The 24,372-nt window shown below is 44.6% G+C and overlaps 1 protein-coding gene across 7 annotated transcripts in view; it reads right to left on the bottom strand.

Moving 5' to 3' along the window:
- KIF16B (kinesin family member 16B) overlaps nucleotides 1–24,372 on the bottom strand; it is a 279,933-nt gene that overhangs the window by 188,506 nt on the left and 67,055 nt on the right. For all 7 annotated transcript variants that reach the window (XM_070471918.1, XM_070471919.1, XM_070471915.1 and 4 more), the window contains exons 11-12: nucleotides 22,591–22,656; nucleotides 18,494–18,553 (exon numbers count right to left, since the gene is read on the bottom strand). In XM_070471918.1, coding sequence (XP_070328019.1) covers nucleotides 18,494–18,553; nucleotides 22,591–22,656 — 126 coding nt within the window. The remainder of the gene's footprint in view (nucleotides 1–18,493; nucleotides 18,554–22,590; nucleotides 22,657–24,372) is intronic.

Below are 24,372 nucleotides of genomic sequence, written 5' to 3' on the forward strand. Positions count from 1 at the left end.
GCCATCAGGAAGCCTATATCACCCCACCCAGGAATCCCAACAGCAACTGAATTCTACACTGCCTTCAAGGGCAACTCCTCTCTGAACCGTTTCTGATCGTCTTCCAGAAGGCTTGACCTGTTGAAGGCCTCCCGTGCCTCCACCAATCCTAAGACTCATTTCCGACTGGCTGGCTCACTTGTTAGCTGTGTGACAAGTTTCTTATCAAATCCAGCCTCCATCTCCTGTAATAGAGCCATCGGCATCCGAATAGTAGGACTGTTACAGATTGCAACCAATTACTACTACCTGCAGAGCGCTTTGAAGAGGGCCCGGCAACTGCTTGTGGTCAAAACCGCCTTCTGCTTTCCCATTCTTCCTCCTGGGCAAAATCCCAGTTTTGTTAGAGATGGCAGGGTTCCCAGCTGAAGACATTATTCCCAGACTTCCCTGCAGGCAGAAGGGGCCACACGGCACAGCTCCCCGGCAAGACAGAAGCGGGGCTTAAGAGAGGGATGAACTCTGCAAAGATACACCCCACTGCCATTCCCAGGCCTCCTAACTAAAGCTCACATGTGATTATGTAGTTGCAGAAACTGTCTCGAAGCCACTGAGAGAAAGACCAATGGAATTTCACAGACCCTGGTTCTGGACAAACCACTGAACCCCCAGCAGCAGCAGCCCAGCTCTGTCATCCTCATCCAGGGAGGGGAAAAACCAACAACCCTCCGCTGGCTTAAGGCACTTTTTCTCTGCACTGTAGGTACCATTATCTGCAGCCAAGTGCCCCCCTTGATAGAGTTAACTGTTATTAACCTAGAACCTGTAACAATTTATCTCACTACTGGTTTGAAGTTTGCTCTCCCCAACAGATGGAAAGTGTCTTGTTCATGTTCACACAATCCATCTCGCCAAGCAGGTGCTCAAAAATGTTCAATGATGGACAAAAAGACAACAAAGCCATTCATAGTTTGTCCCTAGACTCTTCTAAGAGTCTAAGAGAAAAAAAAAATAATCTTTGTCCCTCCCTAGCTAAACTGGAGATACTGTAGATTATTTAGTGTTTATAAAATGCCCAGAGTGTCTGAAACTAAAGCTCTTTGCCTAACAAGCCCTAAGACATCACCGCCAGGCCCCACTTTCAAGGCCTTCCCAAGTGCTCCGTCACTTAGTCAACTCTTTGTGAGCCCCAAGGACCGTAGCTCGTCAGGCTCCCCTGTCCTCAGGCTTCTCCCGGCAAGAATACTGGAGTGGGCTGCCATTTCCTCCTCCAGAGGATCTTCCCAAACCAGGGGTCAAACCTGCATCCCCCGCACTGCAGGTGGGTTCTTTATCACTGAGCCACCAGAGAGGCCCGCCTTCACAAGCAACTCGCTGAATCCCCAAAACAGCCTGAGGAGACAGGTGCCATGACCTCTCTTGCACAGATGAGGAAGCTGAGGCACTGAGAAGTTAAATAAGTCGCCCAAGGTCACAAAGCCAGCAACTGGCGAGGCTGCAACTGGACTCCAGGCAACTGGACTCGAAGGTTCAAGTCCTTAACTCTCAGTCTCCGCGAATGGCTGTCTCCTTCCTCCTGTTTCTACAACAACGGGGAACGAGCTGGGGGAAAATTCACTCTGATTCTCTATCAAACTCCTTGGCCTCACAAACCAGGAGAAACCAAAGAGGAGAAAGCTGCAGCCACCATCCCGAGAGTCAAGGTTACTTTGCTGAAGTAAATATGGTCAGACATAAATTGGTGAGAAAGAGAGAAGGGGTTCCACACTGTAATTCTCTTAGGAACTTCCTGAGCTGAAAAAGATTAACTAACTGAAAAAGGAAAACTAAGAGCTGAAAATGAGGAAAATGTGAGGTAAAAGAAGAAAAGTCTTTTAAGGGGCAAATATAAGCAAACAAACAAATACAAATAAATGACGAATAAAGCTTTCTATTGCAAGCTAGTCAAAATGACTACATAGTACCCAGATTAAAAAAATATCTTTTACCTATAAGATAGTATCCAGTGATTTGAGGCAACTTTGGAAAAACTATTTTAAAAATTAAGAAAATAACCTCCAAATATGTGAGGGTTCATATTTACATCTTTCAGCATCAATTCCAAAGGAGGCTGCAAAAAGACGTTCCTTCTACTAAACTCTTCACGATTTACCTCGCTCAGACTCTATCCAGAAACCAGTAAATAGGCGCCAGTCCACTTAACAACACCAGCCAAGTCCTTTCACTACCAAAGACCCTGGAATTAGACGGGAGGAGAGCTGGTTCTTCCTATCTCTAGCGACATCTAGTGCTGAGAAACTGAAATACACTGTGGAGCACAGTATTCCTTCCAATTATTATAACGATAACCGCCTACTATAAAATCAGAGTATGTATAATTCAAAAATATATCGCTTTTTACATGACTGGAATTGCCAATTTTCAATTGTCTTCCAACCCCCAATTTAAGGAATCTCGTAAGATTAACCCATTGAGAAGATACAATTGTTTGAGAGGAAGAAATCACTCTGTCCAATTTTTTGTTTTAAATGCAAACATAAACTTTATTTACCAACAGCAGACTGGGAAGTTAGGAGATTTTGCAGACATTAAAAGACTCCTCTTAATATTAACCGAAAAGCACTCTGGCTTAATATAACAATAATATAATACAAGCCATTTATTCAAAACCAACTTCAAAAATCTCTGAAGGAGAATAATTTAAATGCAGATGAAGCCCATTATAGGATGGCTTGCTGATTTAAATATGCCATGGGCTAAATCTTGTCTCTAGATTTTACATATTAAAATTATTCTAAAAGATGTGGGCCAGCCATAGTCTCTTTATCAAAGTAAAGCACCACTTTGGAATTAAGAATCTAGGCATTTGGAAACCATTTAAAAAGATAAGTAAGATATAATTAAGGAGCACTGGATTAGGAGGAAAAAACCCAGTCTCGACCTGCTTCTAACTCGAGAACATCAAGACCAACTCATTTAATTTCTTGTGGCTTCAACTTCCTCATTAAAATAAAAAAGTTTTTCTTTTGTGAGATGAGGGAAGAGTTTCACCTAAATTCCTTCTTGGGTTGTTCGTGCTATGTTCTGTGCTCTATGAACAAGATGATCTTTACAATCTAGGAGCAATTTTTAAAATTAATTAAATCACAGGCAATGACACAGCACGTTGAGAAAGTCAGGACAAACTAAGACTCAACAAAGGAGACCTGAAGTGAAATCACTGTGGAGTATATAAAGGTATCTCCCGGGTAGCTCAGCGGTGAAGACTCCACTTGCCAACGCAGGAGACACGGGTTCGATACCTGGGTTGGGAAGATTCCCCTGAAGCAACCCACTTCAGTATTCTTGCCTGGAGAATCCCATGACAGAGAGCCTGGCAGGCTGCAGTCCATGGGGTGGCAAAGAGTCAGACACAAGTTAGCAACTAAACAACGACAACAACTGGAGCTTGATCAAAGACATATTAAACTGCATGCACTCCTCCTCCCCAGCATGTGCTGTTTTCTGGAGTGACAAGATGGCAGAGAAGAAAGACGTATGCTCATCTCCTCCTGCGAGAAATTCGAAATTACAACTCGCTGCTGAACAACCATCAACAGGAGAATGTTGGATCCACCAAAAGAGATACCCCACATCCAAGGGCAAAGGAGAAGCCCCAGCAAGATGGTGGGAGGGGCACAATCTTGTCTAGAATCAAACCCCATGCCCCCCAGAGACACTTGGAGGGCGCAAACGAAACCTTCTGCACACCAGGACCCAGAGACCCCAGAGACTGAGCATTCGCTGAGACCTTGTATACGCTAAACCATAAGGAATGCTGAGTCCTTTTAACTAAGACTTTCATAATTCACATAACTCAAGTGGGCTTTGTTACTAAACCAGGATATTCACAAACATTCTGCTCAAGTGAAGTTTTGCCACCAGAAAAACTGAGGTCTTCCTTTAGTGTACAGGGAATGTTTATTGAAAAGGCTAAGATGAGGATGAGGATGTAAGTGATTTAAAATCTGGCTGGAGTTTCAGACTACAATTATGTTTATTACTCTAACTTTGCAGAAAGAAAGAAAGCTTAGCTAAAAGCAACAGTTCTATCTTAGAAGAGCTGATAAATGACCTGTAGGGGTGGGGAGACCAGAAGGAAGGGCAGTCAAGCTCCTCAAAGACAGGAAATGAGGTGAGTTGCATCTGGAAGACCCCCCCCACCCCGACCCAGATCCCCTGGCAAGATTTGGGTCGGTTCCAGCTCACTGCACTGGTATCCCCCAAGGATCTCAGGAGGGAGCTCCCCTCAATGGGCATCTGTGATGGGCTGCTGTCTGAATGAGTGACAGCTCTCCAGGACCGCAGGGGATGATGAAGAGCTAGTTTACTGACAAACAAGGTGACGGGAGCTGGAGAAGGCTGCAGCAGTGCCCGCAATGGAGGGCAGGAAACGCTAGGATGGCGCACTTGATGACAAGGTCTCAGGCAAAGACGTTTGAGAAATGAAGCTAATTAAAAACGATGGTAAGTAATACCATCATCAGGAAATTCAAAACAGAACAACTCAACTCCAAAGATAGCCTCCAACTCAAAAGATAGAAAACAGCAAATTTGGGGAGGAGGTGAAACAACCAGCCCTCTCACACATGGCAGGTGGGAGTGTCAACGGTGCAACAACTTTGGAAAACTATTTTCACTCCCTACTAAGAGGAGCAGACACCTGCCCTACAACCCAGTAATTCTCCTAGGCAGACACCCAAGAGAAATATGTACATTTGTTCACGGCACGGACAAGAAGGTTCACGGCGGCACTGTTTCTAACAGCCCAATCCAGGAAACAACCCAAATTCAAAGAGTACAATGAATAATCTGTGATACAGTCACAGTACACATTATGTAATATTATACAACAATGAAAATAAATGCAACGTTGCAAAAAAGAGATGGCTCTCACAAACATAATGCAGAGCAAATAAAGCCAGTTACCAAAAAGGAAAAAAGAAAAAAAACACAAAAACCATGTCCTGTATGGTTCCTTACATATAAAGTTTAAAAGCAGGATAAACCAAACTATGTTTTTCTTTTTTTAATTAATTTTAATTGGAGGATAATTACTTTACAATACGGTGATGGTTTCTGCCATACCTCAACATGAATCGGCCACAGGTACACATGTGTCCTCCCCATTCCTGAAGCCCACTCCCACCTCCCTCCCCACCCTATCCCTCCCCTCTGGATTGTCCCAGAGCACCAGCTTTGCGTGTCCTGCTTCATGCACTGAACTTGCTCTGGTCATCTATTTTACACATGATAATATACATGTGTAAATATACATGTAATATATACATGTAAATATACATGTTTCAATGCTGTTGTCGCAAATCAAGCCAGACATCTTTCTTGAGGGGAGTGATGCCTAGAAGGGGGCGTGGCAGGGACACCCGGGGCTGAGAACGTTCTGCTTCTTCACCCAGACACAGGCTATATGGGTGCCTTCATTCTGTGCAAGCCCATCAGGCAGGACACTCACGTTTGTGCATCGTGCATACATATGTGACACATAAATGCCCGACTGAGAACAGCTCCCAGGGTACATTCACAAAGGAAGAGTGGTCCAAAACAAAAGAATTCCCACAGCAAGTGGGCCGAAATGAAACCATCGGGGACCCCTGAAGACAAAGAAATGGGGAAGGGTCCCATACCCGAGACAGGTGACCCACAGGGATAATTCCATGCAGCCTCCTGAGAAAGAACCCACATCCTTCTCAAACAGAAGGAATCCTGAGAGCTTACCTCACCACCCACTGGTCATGACTGACAAAAAAAACGGAGACAGAGACAGAATAATCTGCTCAAAGTCAGACAAGTAGTTAGGGATAAATCCAAGTGTAAAAGCTGGGTCACCTCAATTAAGACAACTAATTATAAAATGGTCAAGATATTTCAAAAAGAATGAGTTGTGCAACCACCCTGAATGGGTAAGAACTCAAGAAAGGACACGGCTGTTGTCCATTTCATTCAACTGAGATAAGCAGTGAAAGGTGACCAGTGCACACAATATCCACAGACAGAAGGGGACCTCAGAGAGAGGGGAGGAGAAGACAATCTTGCAGGAACTGGGACACAGCACACTGACTGTGGGTGAAATATAGCAAGACTTCCACTGAACCCCTACACTTCCCTTCCTCCTACGCAGCACTTAAAAAGACAACACTTTGCACGTCTGGACTACTTCTCCTTGCAAAGAGCACATTTCAGACCTCTGTTTTATAAACAAACCACCAATGCAGTGAAGAGCAATAGAACACTTGTACAAAAGCAAGTCTCATATAAAGTAAAAATATTACCTACAAAGATAGACAAGAACACCCAGCTGGCTGAATATAGTTCAAAGAAGTATCTGAAAGATGCTCAGAAAAGTCATTAACATAAGAACAAATGCAAATAACACATTAGAAAAAAAAAAATGATACCCGAAGAAATAACCATGACTGTTTTATAGAAAAAGACTAGAAAAGAGCCAACTCAGAAGAAATGACTACACCGACAGTGGTAGAAATAAAAAACACCAGAGTCCTGATTAAAGAAAGAGCATCACAAAACACAAAAGGAAAGCTGAGCCATTATTTCAGAGAGAGCAAATCTCATCTCGACATTTACGGAGATAACAGGGCAGATGGTGCCGAAACAGTGGCCATCACGTGTGCTGGTTTTTGAAACACCGATGAATAACCAAATTCACAGCCAATAAAGTATCCCTTTCTCAACTTTTTTCCATCAATCTTTAAAACATAAAAAAGCAAAAAAGACAAAGGTCAGAGAAAGACACACACACACACACAAAAGCCAATGTATTACAACAGGGGAATAAAAAGGTCAGTTTGGAACAACAATTAAGAACTAGACAGCAGAATGGGGTCATGAGCCAGCTATGAGAGAGGGTTCAAATTCCAACCTCATCTATTTCTTCCTTAACTGAGTACCCTCTGGGCCTCAGTTTCCTTGTCTGCAAAGTGAGAAAATAAACACTCTTCCTCCTTGCACAACATTACTGAGCAGAGCAGAACAAATTAACACAAACAATACTTAAAAGTTGTGCATCTATGTGGCTATCAAACATTTGAGATGCAGCTAATGACTCATTGGTTTAAATTTTAAACTATGCTCAGCTGAGCGACTGGAAAACTTTTAAATATGTTTGGAACACATTTTGCAATGAGAATCTACTTTTCAACTGTAAATTTCATAAAGTCAAAATACAGATCAAGTGCATCCAATGTAAATTTCATACTGAGTTAAGAGGTACTGCAAATGCAAAGGTACTGCAAATTTATGTCATGTCAAAGACTTATTTTAAAAATTATATTCCTCATTAATAATTTTTATATTGATTATATGTCAAGTGGTAAGTTTTTTATATAATGGGTTAAATAAGATGTACTGTTAAAATTAATTTCAGCTGTTTCTTTTTAAATGTGTATTAGAAAATTTAAACTCCCATATGTGGCTTCTATTACATTTCTATTAAACAGTGCTGGCTTAGAACAATGCCTGGCACACAGTAAGAGTGCAGTAAATATTATCCACTATTATCCCTATTAATATTATCATTATTAAGTACAAGGCAATTTAAGAGAGTACAAAAACAATTTAAACATGTCTCTACCTTCTGGACCTCAGAGTTGAGCAAAAGAAAACCAGACATACCATAATATTATAGCTTTATAGAAAACAAATCATCAAATATCATCTAGCTGTGAGAAAAGAGAACTCGCAGGAAAAAAAAAAAATCCACAAAGAATGTATTCAACTCACTGAAGACCTTCAAAATTATCATTCTAAAAATCGACAGAAATTACAATTTGTGTTACCCACCCAGTTCGACTATATACAGATAACAGAAAAAACAAACACTACATGAGGAGCCCACACTGACTAAAGGCAAACATCTGTGGCTGGTGGATCGGGGGCGGGGAGATGCTCCTGCTGGGCCCAGACCTGACCCACTGGGGCAGGGGGTCCCCCGCTCTGTGGCCCAGACCAGCTGAGTCACCTGGACAGAGACAAGGGACCTTTGGGTCGGGGGCACTCTGATCTTCAACACTGCCCAGATGTATGCAGAGCCAAATTCTTCCCAGGTTTGGAAGCCAGAAAAGGGGGGGCCCGCCGAATGTACACACCCAACAAAACATGTTCCCGTATGCTCCTAGAAGCACTATTCACAGTAACCAGAACACTGGAGATGACAACCCAAATGGAGCTAACCAACAGGAGAATGAATAAAGAGTGCGGTACAGTCGCACAATAAGGTAGAAACTACCGCTCAACAAGGCATGGGTGCGCCTTAAAGACGACAGCCTGCATGAAAGACAGAAACGAACACAGAACGTGCTGCAGGAAGCTCAGGACGGCCAACACGCCTCCACCTGAGAGTTGTCTGAACACCCCTGGGAGATGAGGACAGGAGGGGACTGACTGGGGAGGGGCAGGAGTGAACCCCTGGGGAGCAGAAACAGTCTGCATCTTGACCTGGGTGTGGGTTAGAGGGAGGCGCACACACAGGTGACAATTCATGAGCTGGACACTTCAGACATGCGCTTTTTCATAAGTTCACCAAGGTGCACATTTCAAATGTACATACTTTGTGTATGTTGAATCTCAATTCAAAAAATAAACTCAAATGCCTATGTGAGGTTTTTTTAAAGGTCCTGTGAACAGACCACCTTATTTAATCACAAATAATCTATTCAGTTGAAATGTCTTTTCAAATGCCATTACCCGACGTCTCCAAACACACATGCGTGTACAATTTCGGGACTATAAAACTCTGCAAGAAGTTACATGGGCCACTTTCTTCTGGGAGCCTTCGCCCATATGATAAACATATCAAGATGTGCTTCCTAGGCCTGTGGGTCCCAACTCCTGTGAGGCTCCAGGCTACTGTTTAAAAAAAGAGATTTAGGGGTATCATCCCCCACAACTCTCGATCCATGACACTGCAGAGCCCCAGAAAATGGTCTTTTAAAAAGGCCCCCAAGAGATTCTGAGCTGAAAACACTTCCCTATGGAAAATCAACTGGTATGAAGTGCAGAGTAACTGGTACTTATTTGCTTTGGATAAGAAACTGGACTTGGCGACTGAAACAGCATCATAGCAAGTTCTGTGGTTTCATTTCAGTCCCTTAATCTCCTGGAAATGCCAGTATAATTTTTACTTTAATAGCAAGGACAGGAAAGCCTAAATAGAATACACTGATACAGAGTAGATTGGATCTAGAAGAAAATGAGCATCTTCGGTGATGTCCATGTTGCTAGAGTCTTCCAGGGAGAAATCACAGCTGTTAGGAAATCACTCCTCTCATGTATGACACTCAGACGACTTCTCAGGAAGGCTGTTCTTAGCTGGTAAAGCCAATGCTATTAATATCAAGTATTACAAAAGACAGTACAAATCTATAACCATCTCCCCCCTTGCAAGTACCAGAATATCCTGGTAATAAATATTCACTCACAACCTAGGTCCATATTTGTTTTTTAGTACCTGCCCATGGCTAATGATCCTATCTTACAGATACATACTTTCTAAATCCACCACTTCTGCTAAGAGACTTGGAACTCTAGCGCCTGGAGTTTGGAGAAAAGATGGTCATCCTTAAATGATGCAAAGGCCAAATCAACCCAGCTGCTAAGGAACAGTAATCTCCTAAAGCCTGCCGTTGTGCTCCAGATGGAGGGCAGTGCCAACTCGCCGCACATAGCAACAGTTGCTAGGCAGGCTGGGCTGGGAAACATCAAGTTAAAGGGGTTGACGGGAAATGAAGCCAAATTTAAAACCACATGCGAAAAGCTGAAGAAGAGAACAGGCGCTCATTTAGAGCTCTTTTTAAATCACATAATCAATCTAGAAAAGGAAGGGAAATGTGCATAGACACATGGAATTGACTCTGTGCCACCCTTCAATTCTAACACCAGAGGAGACTGACTTCTGCATGGAATGTTCCCATGAGGGTGCAGATACAGTCTCCCGGCTGGACATGGGGCTTCTGAGTCAGCAAGGAAGTGACTGAAAATATTTTCTCTGAAGTTCAGACAGTTCAAATCCCTTCTTGCATGTTTGAAAGTTGCTAAGAGAGCAGATGTTAAAGATACTCATTACATGAGAAAAAAAAAAGTAATTATGCTGAAGAATGTTAACTATATTTACTGTGGTGATCACTTCGCAAAATACACAAATATTGAACTGTTATGTTGTACACTTGAAATTAAGACAATGTTAGATGTCAATAATACCGCAATAAGAAAAAAAAAGGAAAAACTGGCTAGCATTCCTGTAACGCTTACCACGCTATGTGCTGGACTCACCTTATAGACAGGTACCATGACTGTCTGCATCTTACAGAGAGACTCTGAGACACGGAAGGGCCAAAAGGACCAAGGTCAGCATGTGCAGAGACACAAGGCATCAGGCCAGGCAGGAGGAGCACCATCTCCTCGCTCCCAGGGTCTCTCCACCTCCCCACTCCTCGGCAAACCCAGGACTCTGAGAACTCCTCCAAGGTGAGTTAAGTGTGTTTCTGGGTGACACGAACAATAAACTGATTGTACTGTGAAATGGTCACTGTTTAAGCTTTCCTGCCAACAAAACCAAGTTCCTACTGTGTAGCAACCCCAGAGAGTTCAGAGGCACATAAACCATTACTTCCATATGACCAAGGCAATCTTTTCCTCCCTGACTGCAGCTATAAATATGCAGTAAGAGCCCGTCAGCATACATGCCTCACTGCAAAACATCAGAAGGAAAATCCCCTATGTATTCAAAATAATTTATCAGGTGGTTCCAACATTTAACAGGGCACATTTGACTTATTTCTGAGCCTTCTGTTCCAAGAAACGTTATTCAAAAGTAAGAACCAACATACACTTGCAATGCCTTTATTTATGAGCAGCTCCCTCAAGATGAAAACTGCCACAGAAAATAAGGCAGCCTTGGCATCATTGGCAGCATCAGAGCTGGTCTTGGGAGCAGCTCGCTGAGCCTCTGACTCTTGCCACACTCTCAGTCAGCCTCCAATTCTAAGGCACGAAGAGTCATCTCCCCTATTAATTATCAAATCCCAGTTTCAGAGCACAGTGAACTTTATTACTTCACCTTTTATATTAAAAAACAAGTGCAACAGCAGAGCTTTAGAAAGGGGAGAACACAGAGTCTGATGGAAATTAACCACCAGAGAAGTCGACAAACTAACGACCACGTACCATGAATATACAAAGGGCAGTAACGTCTTTTTCCTCTTGCGTCAGACTGAGAACCAGCCAGCAGGGCAGTCTGTGTGAGCGCACTACAAAAAGACAAAGGGCTTTGCACCAGGGGTACCGACAGTTAACTTTTGTCCAGACACAGACTCATTCACATTAGTCTGCACGTTGAAGCAGGGAGACAAATAATTTCTCTCACAAAGTTGGAAACAGTACGTGCGCCTGTCTAAGGTCAGAATTTTGAACCATCAAATCCCCAGATGGTTGCTAATAAGGAGGGTGACGCATGGCTGAAAGAGTTGTCTCCTCTTTCATCCGAAAGCTGAGCAAAACCAATGCCTGTAAACAGAATTCTATCCTAGAGCAACCCCAGGTTCAATTCTTATACCAAGAAGAGGTCAAGTTTAACTGATACAAATGGAGACACCGACCACAGAAGATGTCACCTTGCCACTAGTTTGTCTGTAGGTTATCTAGAAGCCAGAATATCCAGGGCCCTGAGTGGCAGGAATTCAGAGGTCCGTGACCTGCCTGGCGTCAAGCCTGCCGAGCATCAGCCCCTGGTATCCGCGCTCCCACCAAATCCATTACCCTCCCCAACACACGTCTCCTCCGTGAAATGGAAAACCGCAGACAGCAGGAAAAAATTCTTTGATAGGTTTCTGTAATCTTCTAGAGACAAAAGTTCAGCTGATGGATTCTATCATAAAATGGAAATAAGTTGGTTTAAAGTATGCCTCTCCATGAAATTCGAACTCAGAAAATCTAACGCCAGTCAAGGATTCCAATTTCATCTTACTCTATTTCTTATTAGTCAAAACATTCTGAAAGAACCAGAAAAAACAAAGAAATTTCTCCATCAATGTGTGTCACACTCCTGCCACAGGCTCGCAGTCCCCTGCCTCTTCTGCGGCCCAGAGACGGAATCTCAGGACACTGGCGCAACTTAAGCTGAAATCATGTGCGTTAGGATAGCATCATCATGTAGATTCAAATATGCACCACTCTCCAATTCAATGCAACATTATCTATCGTAAGAAAAAACTCCAAACAATGTCTGGTGGAAAAAAAAAAGAAAGAAACACTTTAATTCAACAAATCGCTCACTTTTCAAGGGCAAGCCTCTGCAGGGACAGCCTCGGCTTGTGAGCAACCTGCGTCCCCCACCTACCCCTTACCAAACCAGTCAGACTGCCCTTGCAGGGCCGTGAAAACACAGAAGCCGGTCAGGCACTAGAATAATCCAAGGACAGGTCTGCAGTAAGGAAGAGACCCTGTTTGTTGAGAACTGGGAAGAATAACCCCTGCTGAGGGATTCGACAGAACACGCTGTCTGGGCTGTGAGCATCCGCACTGCAGCCCAGCCCCGGACAGACCTGCACAGACTGAGCCGCGGGCCCTTCTGCCAGGCCAGCCGCCCACGCGGCTCACGCTGGCTGCGCCTTATTCTGGAGCGCGGGGCTCAGCACGCTATTTGGAAGTCAGATAATAAAGTCAGATAAAAAAACTGCCTCTGAAAGTTCCGTTTTAACCATTTAGAAGACACCAGAACAGAGAGATGAAAATGCACCCAGAGCAGACAAACCAAAAAAGGTGCATAATGGGTGGGGCTGCGGGGAGGGGGGTGCGGGTGAGGGGTCAATGGATGGAGGGGTTCCGCGAGACTTGAAAAATTCATCAGCAGTAAGGTGCACAAAGCCAGGCCAGAAGGGACACAGGCAGGATATTAAGTAGTCACTTTACAAACCATCCCAAATACACAGCAGCCAATGCCACGTGGAAGCCACGGAAAGCGGGCAGACACGAAGGCCCTGGAACGCACCGGCCCCAGGCCTGGTAGAAGCCAACTCATCACAACATTAAGTTCCAAGAGCCAACAGTTATAGCAGCGAGAGACAAATTCAGTCAGAATGAAAAACACACTGGGGCAGCCAAGGACTCTGAGTAGCTGGCAGTGCCCAAAATCAGACAGAAATGCCAGGTGTTCAAAGCCCGGGGGCTTTAAGACAGGGAGCTGGTTACCCTGCTGATGGGAGAGCCGGCAGCCGGTGGAGCCGGTGAGGCCACCCACAAGCCGACGAGGCCAGGAAACCAGCAGCGCCCCGGGAGGAGGGGCAGGTGAGGAGGAGACTCTAGAAGTCAGGGCTGTATCGCCAGGCGCTACCGCGCCAGGGATTCTTCAAGGAAATGGCATGAGAGCGCTCTGGTTCCTCCCTCCAACCCCTCACAGCAAATCCCACCCAGCACAGGGCAGCCCACTCAGTAGCTCCCCACGATACAGGTCAGAGCAGGAGAAGGGAAAACCCGGACTGAGGGCAAGAGAGTCCAGGATGGCCCCACCTTTCCTTCCCTGCTTTTCAGGTCCAATACACAGACCTGGAAGGGCAGACCCGTCAGCTGGACATCTTACTAATACACAGGTTCCGACTTTGGAGCCTGTACTTCCAACCAGCGCGCGGACGATACTGATGCTGCTGGCCCAGGAGCCACACACAGAGCAGGAAAACCTAACTGACCCCAGGGACGAACCAGACCGTAATCAACAGGAACGCGGCCACATTCCTTCCAAGGATGAAGAACACAGTCGTATATGAGTCTTTCAAGCGGTAATGAGGAAAACAGGATGGAATGTACAGCCAGGAGCTCCAGCCAAGGACTGCTGCCCCACAACACCGAGCGTCACCTTCCCCGCCAGCTCACCAGATGTGTGCGGGGCATGGTTGTTAGGAGCTGAAATGTGTCTCCCCGAAGTTCAAACGCTGAACCCCTAAGCCCCACTAACTCAGGATGTGGTTGATTTCGGAGATACAGCCTTTAAAGAGATAATTATGTTATAAAAGAAGCCATGAGGCTAAGCCCTAGTCCAATCTGACCAATGTCTTTATAAGAAAAGGAGATTAGGCCGCAGGCACACAGAGAGGCCACATGCGGCCCAGAGGGCAGGCAGTGCTCATAAGCCAAGGAGAAGGGGAGGCTTCAGGACAAGCCAACTCCAGCGAGACCTTGATTTTGGTCTTCTAGCCTCCAGGACTGCAAGCAAATAAATGTCTGCTGCTTAGGCCTCAAGTCTGTGATGTTCTATTATGACAGTCTCAGCAAACTAATATAAAGATTTTGTTTTAGTTCCTTGATACTACTACCAGTAACTTTTCACTATATGCCTGCTCTGTGAGAAACAGTTGAGTTTCTAGGAGCTGGTACACAGAAGGATCAAGACACAGTCCAAGCCCAGGTCCTGCTCCTGCTTAGAGGGAGAAAAAACGAGGATCACCAAACTCCAGTAATGATGAATGCTGGGAATGAGGCAGAACCAAAAGCCTTTACAAACGCCAGAGGAAAACAAAATCATTCCATCTGAAAAGTGGGAGAGAAGAGGGATCAGAAAGAGCTTCATGGTGGGTTTTGATGGGCACGGGAAGGGGAGGACCTGAGACGACAGAGCAGCGCAGACACAGGCGGGGAGACCCCCCGAACCCAACACCCAGCGAGGACAGGGACCCGCGAGGCATCTGGCCAGGTGGGCGCAGGGCGGGGGGAGACCAGGAGCTAAAGGCAGATGGAACTATGGAACTGGGAAGGAGCTCAGCGCCTCTGGGGACCAGCAAGGGAGTCTAGACTTTAATTTCTAGAAATGAAGATTAATGAAAATGAGGAAGGTACATTAACAGGCAAAAGAACGGATAAACAGCGTGAACTGTAGAGGATGGTAAAGCCCGCATTACTGCCCACCTAAGAAATGTCTCTTCAAGGTCAACACACTTTACACCATCATCAGCTACTTGCATCATAATCCCGAGCACTTTATCAGCTCTTGTCTCATGACCTTAGATACAAGGAAGAGGTGCCATCCACCCTGACTTTCAAGCTAAGGATAAATGACACAACCCACGAGTGACTCAGGAGGAGAACTGAAGCCTGAGATGCAGCTGTAAGGTCCAAGCCCCAGGATCGTGCAATTATCACCATGGCGTCACCTGCCCAGCTGCAAACACCCAGCATCTCATCAGAGCACCTTTCACCCCTCTTCACCCCACTCAACACGCCTGACTCTTGACTCTTCACTCATCCCCAGCACGGAAAGCCCCAGACCAGATCACAAAGAAGGGGGCAAAGTCACTCCTTGGTTTCCGAGCATCTGAGAGCTCGGGAAAGAAAAGGCCACAAGGCTGGCTCCGAGTGTGCCAAGAGGCACTGAAGCATCCCGCATCACCCTTCAGTCCCCCAGACTTCACCCTCCGTCTTCTCTCCAAAGGCCTCTCCTTGGATGTTCAGGATTCAGGGCTTGCAAGGGACAGTACTGACAAGTTGCCAGAGTCAACGACCAGCGCTATGGTGAAGATGATCCTGGGAATCTACTGCCTCACTGGGCTCATCTCTAGAACAAGCAAATGCAGTGGAAAAACAAGGTCCCAGAATTGAAGATTTGTATTTTAACAGGGGCACACATCGATTAAACCACTGATCTCAAAGCAAGATTACACCTTTATACCCTTGCCACGGCCCCGTGGGTGAAATACACTTCTCCCTCCTTGACTTTCTGTTCAGACTTTCCATCATGATATGAGCAGACGCTTGAAATGTGCTTGCAAGACCAAGTGTGCCTGCTTCTACATTGGCCATGACCACGGGTCATGCCTAGGACAACCAGCCAGTCCTAGAGAATGACAGACAGGCCTGAAACCCACCCACAGCCTGGATCCAAGCCCAGCCAGACAGCCAAGCAGCCAATGTGCACAGGCACGAGGGACAATGCGCGCTGTTTTAAGCCACTGGACTGGAGTGGGTTCTCTGCAGCATGACTGGAACAAGAGCTGATGAAGGAACCAGTCGGGCAGCAAAAATACCAGGAAGAATCACAAACTGAACAGACACGAACTCATGGCAAAGCAATCTCTTTCCCCATCAGTTTCCAAAGAATGTTTTCAAAAGTATCTAAGTAGCCCTTTTCTTCACCTCAGCCCTCAGGCACTGTCTTCCAGTAAGAGATGAAGACAGCTCTTAAAACACCAAACGTGAGCAGAAAGCAACTACGGGTTTAAACACACACACCAGCAGAGAGATCTAAAAAGGGCTTGCCGGGTCAAAAGAAGGGAAAAATCTGAAACATCATGAGCCCTTCTCATAACTTTCAACACTGAGCACATAACACCTCGTTAGTCTTCTCATCTTAAAAGTTAATAAAAAATAAAAATAGTAAGATTAATGAAAAACAGAGTCGGAACAGGAAGAGGATTTATTTAGCTTCAGGGTCCACAATAACATTTGGAAAAAAAGGCATTAGATAAGGTTCAGGGGTTCACCATGGTGACTCTCAGTGTGGACAGCTCTGCAGGGCTGTTATAAAACCCCCAGCACAGTGACGAGGAGAGACCCCGCAGAAAGGGTGGGCTGGCATCTTCACCTTCACTGCTGTGCTGCCTCCTATGCTATAAGGCACAATATATACCGATGGCTTAGAAAATAGCGAATGACTTGATTTCTCTTTTCCTTATGTGCAGCGAACTTTAGTCCTCTCTTTCAGGCAAATTTGCTGAGGAAAGCATACACTGTGCCATGAATAGTCCAACGATAGGGCTTCTTAACACTGGGGCTATGACCCCAACACCTCCAAGTGGGCGCGACAGAGACGATGATGAACAGTTTCATCTCTGCCCGTGCTTACTCCCACCCAACTCTGCTTGTGAGAAATAAGCGTTGTATCCCCCAGAGCAGGCCAGGCTGCCTACGTGGTACAAGGAAGCTTTACATAAGATGACGCTGACCCCACTCTCAGAGCGAGTAACTCAGTGGCTATTCCAGGCCTTCAAAAGTCCCCCCTTGCTTTCTCCTCCGAACAGTCACACAAAAGGAGGGCCACAGAAACTAAAAGTTTCGGGGCCTCCGGCTCGCTGCGCGGAGAAAAGAGAAAACCTGGAGACGGGGTGGGTAAAAGACGCATCCTGGGCGCCTCTCAGAAGTGCAGGCAAGAAAAGAGCTCCCGAGCCTGGAGGGAAGAGGGGAGGGGACCCCTGAGCTGCAGGCCAGCCCCCGGCGCCCCGCCTCGGAGGCCGGAGCTTCGCGGTCTCCCAAATACCTTTCACCCCGTTCCAGAAATAAAATAAATGTTTTTAAAGTGCGTGTGTGTAGACAGGATGGAAAAAAAAAAAAAAAGTCCCCCCTTCAACTCTGTGCGAAGGTCACCTCCTCACGTGAAGGCCATCCAAGTCAGGGTTCTGCAAAGACACACAGCTAAACTTCATCATCCTACCAATATTCAAGGGAGGCCTCAGTCCTTTGGGAAAGTTTTACCTCCACAGATCTTAAAAAAACCCCGGATTCAGTAATCATCTCTGAATCGCCCTCTCTCATGTGTAAGGACAGACAGATGCTATCAAAGTGTGAAATTCCAGGCTGAACCTCAAACCTGACGTGGCTGATCCTCCACAGATGACACAAGTTTCCTACCAACTCAGCAAAAAAATGGGACCACAAAGAAACGTGTATTTTGAAGCATAAAGTATGAAACATGGAAGCTATTACTGACATCTTTTCACCATGAATCTTGCCAAAAATGCAGCCCATCATTGCCTAGCCTTTAAGACACACAGGAGAAAAAAATTCCAGAAGGAATTTACTAGTTGAGAAACTTCTGAAGTCTAGCATGCTACACACATACTCTGCAGTATTGCCAAGGGAAGTATTTTTTTTTTTTTGTAATTCATTTTTTTTAACTGGAAGATAAGTACTTCACACTATTGTGATGGTTTTTGCCATGCATCGCCGTCAACATGAACCAGCCACAGGCATCCACGTGTCCCCTCTCTCCTGAACCCCGTTCCCACCTCCCTTTCCACCCCATGCCTCCAGGCTGTCACAGAGCACCAGCTCTGGGGGCCTTGCATCACACATCAAACTCCCACTGGCTATCCATCTTACATTTTTAAAAACATATTGCTTTTATATTGGGTTTAACAAAAGGCAGAAAGACAAAGTGGGAGCTCTTGAATATTAAATGGAATTTAACATCTGTTGAGCCAAAAATGGAAAAAACTCCACAAGTGAGAGTGAATGCCTTAAGTACGAGCATCATCTCTAAACACACAGCTTTAATGACTAATAGTTCCCTTTTTTGTTTCTTTAGAATCAACCAGAGTCCCAACCCCACAAAAGTCACTACCCAGTTCCACTGACCTTACCTTAAGCGAAGCACACAACTGCCATATTTGACGGAGAAAGAAAAGAGTTTACCTACTGAAGCAAGCACAGTAAGATTATGACACCTTTTTACAGTCCTTACTTTCAAAATATTTTGGGTTTCGTTCCACTTATTTGTCCATTCCTTGGTCAATTCTTGAACCTAAAAGAAAAAAAACATACATATGTCATTGCTCTATTAAAAAAATTACTATGATTTTCTTTTAGAAAGTTTTCAAACTTTTATAGATTATAAAAGAACGTAGTATACTTTTTTAAATTAGACACCAATGCCTCAAAGTACCATCACCAAATATAAATCAAACAAGCTGATCTCATCCTACAACCTACATTACCACAAAGGAAAGAATAGAAAAAAATTTGTCAAGCTGTGTAGAGCTTTACAGCAGTCTTTTTCAAGGTGTACTTAAATAAAAGCTGCTTCCTTGGATATTAACCAAAATTACAAGGTCAAAGATGCCACCATCCCATTAAATGGGGTAATTTTTCCTGATTATACTTTAGGTCCTAAGATATGGTGATTTACTTTACTTTCTAATTAGATGTGATGATTAAATCACCTTGGAAACCATTTTCTTTTAGGAGATAATCTGTTTTTGTAGCTAATTAATAGGGTTTATAAATCTCATTTTATCTTTTTTTTTAAGGTGGCTCTTTAATTGACTCTTAGTAAAGGTAAAAATATCTTTTTGATAATAATCAGCTTCTTTCCAGTCTGCAGTAACTTAAGGGAGAAAATATCCCCCACTGTCGAACACAGCACAGTTGGAAATAGCTTCTCAGTTAATGAAAATACTCTGCTAGTTCCACACAACTTTTTAAATGACCTAAGTGAGTGATTCATTAAGAAGTAAAGTGATACCTGATTGAGAGGTAGGAAAAAAGAATGGAAAATTCTGTCAAAAGCAACATACTTCGGATTAAGAGAGTGACCTCCGAGGGGCTGGGGGGCGCGCGGGGCGCACACCCTCCCGAAGCCCCTCTGCTTCTGGCCTTCGGTGTTCCTGCCGCCTCCCCACCAGCAGCAGGCGCCACCCCAGGCCACCTGACTGGTCTCCCTACCAGTAAGTTACCTGTTCAACCAGGTCAAAGTGGAAGCACAGAATACATTGGATTACGTGCTCAACGCTAAGAGGAAGATACTTTCCACAGGCCATTAAGTATCATAAACGGACGTGCGTCAGAAACCTTCAAGAAAGGCCGTGATCATTACTGACAAAAAAGGAGGGACTGGAGTGGTAGTTTATCCGAGGGCAAAACCAAAACACCTCTCACTCACCTTGTTCCTTCAATGGCTAGACATTTTACACCTCAATTTACCGCAAACACCCTGGAGAAGGAAATGGCAACCCACCCCAGCATTCTTGCCTGGAGGACCCCACGGACAGAGGAGCCTGGTGGGCTGCTGTCCTTGAGGTCGCTAAGTTGGACACGGCTGAGCGACTGAACACTTACCGCAAATAACTACAGGAGTTCTAAGGTAGCATTTTTTAAAAAATATCTTCCTTAAAATGAGACAAATAAACTTATTTACAAAACGGAAATAGACTTTTAGAGAAGGAGAATGAACTTAGGATTGCCGGCGGGGGCGAGAGAGGAGGGTGGATATTTAGGGAACTTGGGAAGGACATGTGCACACTGCTGTGTTTAAAATGGATAGCCAGAAGGACCTACTGCACAGCACTGGGACTCTGCTCGATGTTATGAGGCAGCCTGGCTGGGCGGGGGTTTGGGGGAGGATGGATACATGTACACGTATGGCCGAGTCCCTTTGCTGTCCACCTGAAACGACCACAACGTTGTTAATCAGCTATACCCCAATACAAAATAAAAGCCTTCAAAAACATATCTTTTTTAACTGGGCTTCCCTGGTAGCTCAGCTGGTAAAGAATATGCCTGCAATGCAGGAGACCCCAGTTCAATTCCTGGGTTGGGAAGATCCCCCTGGAGAAGAATAGGCCACCCACTCCAGTATTCTTGGGCTTCCCTGCTGGCTCAGACTGTAAAGAATCTGCCTGCAGTGTGGGAGACCTGGGTTCGATCCCTGGGTTGGAAGGATCCCCTGGAGGAGGGCATGGCAACCCACTCCAGTATTCTTGCCTGGAGAATCCCCACAAACAGAGGAGACTGGTGGGCTACAGTCCATGGGGTCACAAAGAGTCAGACACAACTGAGTGACTAAGCGCACACACACACCTTCTTTAACTAGTCATTAATGTCAAATCTATCATCCTCTTAGTAAGAGAATAAACAGGACTGAGCCTCTCTACTTTCTTTTTTGCTCACTAGTACTTGTCAGGCAAGGCTGTCCTGCCCGCCCCCCTGGGTCAGCCACACACACAGGCTTTCCTTTCATAACTCAAGTGACGCCAGCCCCATGGGTCACAGGGCTTTTTGTAATGGAAAAGCTTTCAGAGAGGGAATATTCCTACCCCTTCTCTCCCTACAGACGTAGAAGAGACTGGGGTGATGAATTTACTAATTTATAATAATCAGTTAACAGGTTCTCATTGGCAATTTATCTGAGAAACACCAAGTATTTAACAAAGTATGCTTTGGGATTTCACCAACAGGTAAGTTCTCCCTGAAGAAACGTAAGCCAGTTAATCCTTTTCCAATTCAATCACATAATTCCAGCTTTTGAAGAACTGTAAGTATGCCTTGGGTTTCTTTTACCACTGAATTTAAACCAAATAATCTTCATTTTTAAAATTCAGGAAAAAAATGCAAAGTCTGACAGCACCTCTCACAATATGACCAGGTGATAAAATTTAGAGCCAAGTGAATGGCAAACAATTTTAAGAGGTCAGCAAAAGAAGACATGAAAATTTAGAAAATGCTATTAACAAGAGTCATGTCTGTCCCCACATGTATCACAATTCAAATTAAAAGGTTTAAAAAAAAATTAAACTGTTTATTGGTTTCTATTAACTTGCTAGGTATTCCTGAAAACTATCAGTGAGAAATAATTTAAGACTATATCCAGACATATCAAGGGTTTCCCTGGTGGCTCAGATGGTGAAGACTCTGCCTGCAATGCAGGAGACCTGGGCTCAATCCCTGGGTCAGGAAAATGCCCTGAAGAAAGAACGGTCAGGAAGACGCCCTGAAGAAAGAATGGCCCTGAAGAAAGCATCCTTGCCTGGAGAATTTCATGGACAGAGCCAGCAGGCTAAGATAGTCCACAGGATAGCAAAGAGTTGGATACGACTGAGCGATGAACATGCACAATCCGGACACATCAAAGTCCTCAAAATTAAAATTTGAAGTACCAAAATATAAAACGTCAAGAGAAAAATAGGGATTAAGAAACTAACATTTTCACTAATGCTATTATCAGCAAATTAATCAGCATAATTATCCATAATTATCCAGAACAAGTTCCTAACTACACTGTGATTTTTATTTCTTCAATATTGTGTATTCTTGAAAGAGCTTTACCAACAGAATCCTACTTTCTTTCTCAATCTGCTTTAACCATTTGGCACAGTGAACAAAATCCACTCTGAAAACATTATTAATACCTGTTTCTCTTTTCACAGAAGGTCTTTTTCTCTTAAAAAGGGGGGAAAAAAAGACAGTACAGAAGCAGGTCATCCATGAAACTAGTTTTCAGAAAGCACCAGCACATAATCCTGGCTTCAGCCCAGGACACTCTCTCTTCCAACCTCAAATCCCACTTTGCTTAAGAGCAGCTAAGCACCTTCCCAGAGTATTCAGGGATTCCCTAAGTGCTGCAATTCCCACTAATAAGCAAAAGGATGACCAAAACACCCCAAGGTGAGGCTGTGGGGACCAGCATGTGAACACAGCCTCCCTCTCCGGAAGGTCCACCAGCCTCACCGCCTCGCGCAGTGGCCCAGTCTCAGCTGCATTCAACCCCTGACTACCAGACAAACCCATCTATTTAGTCACAGAGGACACGGGAGATACACCGGAAGTCAACGAGTGTGGGTCTTTAAAGCTCGGGCGGGAGTGTTAACTGTCATGAAGAGAGAAACTGAGTCTCAGACAGCAAGTCCCGGGCTGCCCAAGAAGTTTGTTTGGGTTTTCCTGTAACATCTTGTGGAAAAACCTGAACAAACTTACTGGCCAACCCAATACTAAAAAAGAATCCACTTAAAATAGTGAAACTCACGATTAAAAAAAAAAAAAAAAACAAGTGAAGGTGTCACTTACTCTGGCTTCGTTCTGCTGAAGCTTCTCCTCCATACTTAAGGCTGTGGGGGAGTCCAAGAGGGCAATCTGCAATCAAACCACAAAAAGCAGCGGCGATGAGTGTACACCGATAATCCAGAGGAAGGGTCTGCCCTGACACTGTAAATCATCAAAAACTGCCACATAAACTATTAAATAGAGGTGAAAAGCATTTATTTTCCCACACCTCCTCAAAAGTGTTAGTCACCACAAAATCTTTAATCCGCAGGGTACATGCCTCGTAATATTCAAAAAACCACAGCATCCTGGGAAAACTACATTTGCAACACGAATCAGCAAAGACAAGGAGAAAGACAAACACGTAGCCGGCTGACATGTTATCAAAACCACACGCAGTCTAAACCCCCGGATCCTGAAGGACTCACCCAGAGGACAGTCCAAAAGCGGGGTTATCCAACCAGAGGCTTCTGAGACTCATCCACAGTGACACGTGCAAATGACCCTCCTTTACCACCCACCACTGCTGGATCACACCCTGTCACAGTAAGGCTGGGCCACAGTCTGCATGTCCATTTCCTTTTCTGTGATGCAAAGATGGGTGTGAGAGTGATAAACCCCAAAATCGAGTTCACCCTGGGGGACGAGGCAAGGCAGGGACGGGAGAGGGAGACCCAGCCAGGCAGAGCGCACCGGGCTTTGACTGCATTCGTAACCCACAACCTGAGAGGCAGGAACGCAGGGTCCCGGACGACGTTACCGGAAAGGAAAACAGAAGGGGGTCTCCCTCCCTCTCCCCCTCTCCAGGCCATGTGCAACCTGTCTCACCCATTCTGCTACATAACTGTGCAGTTATTCTGGTCATATGCAAGTGCGCTTGTGTTGTTTTTCAAACATAAACAGCATGAACGCTATTCTGAATATTGCCTTTTTCATCTCACAATCTATCTTGGGAAAAATTCAGTACAAATAAATCTATTTTATTCTTTGTAACAACTCCAGTTTCACTGTACAGCACTCCATTGTGCGGTTATTCTATAATTTATGTCCACAGTTTCCTCTTAATGGACTGGTAGTTTTTCCTCATCTTCTGCTTTACCAGTGATGCTACAGTGCCTATCTTATACCAGCCGCCTACAGTATGCATAGCAGTATCAACAGAATAAATTCCCAGAAGGGAATGTGTTAATCATCTACACGCATGACTTTTTTCATTGTCTCTCCTCCATGGAGGCTATCACATTTCCTTGACTACCTGGTCTGCTTTTGGCCACCTTCACAAACACGCTATCACCTAGCTTTACTGTGACCCTCCCAGAGATGCTGTCTACCTTGAAAGTTTACACGTAATGACACTTTTATAATCCAGCTATTATTCAAAGTTTACCTGCGGCTTCAGCTACACAAATGAGAAATCCTTTCTCATTCCATCTTCTCTAACTCATTGCCTTCTTTGCTTCATGGACTGCTCCTACCTATTTCTATGTTGTTAATTTTCCTGCTATCTTCAGACACATTTAAGAGAGAAAAGTTAATGGACATTTTCTCTCTGCAAACTCAAAGCAGAAGTCTGAAAAGATGCTTTAAATATAACAAAAGAGAACATGTGAAAAGAGAAGATATCCAAACGCTTGACTTCATTAATCATTGGAGACACAGAAACCACAATCATTCTTTGATACCACGATGCCCCATCAGAATGGTCTATGATGAAAAAATAGGTAATACCAGCTATTGGCAAGGACCTGATGCAACGAGAACTGGCACGTCCATATATTAATGGTGGGATATAAGTTGGTATAAAAA

Source organism: Odocoileus virginianus, chromosome 9 (assembly GCF_023699985.2).
Source record: "Odocoileus virginianus isolate 20LAN1187 ecotype Illinois chromosome 9, Ovbor_1.2, whole genome shotgun sequence".
Taxonomy (NCBI): domain Eukaryota; kingdom Metazoa; phylum Chordata; class Mammalia; order Artiodactyla; family Cervidae; genus Odocoileus; species Odocoileus virginianus.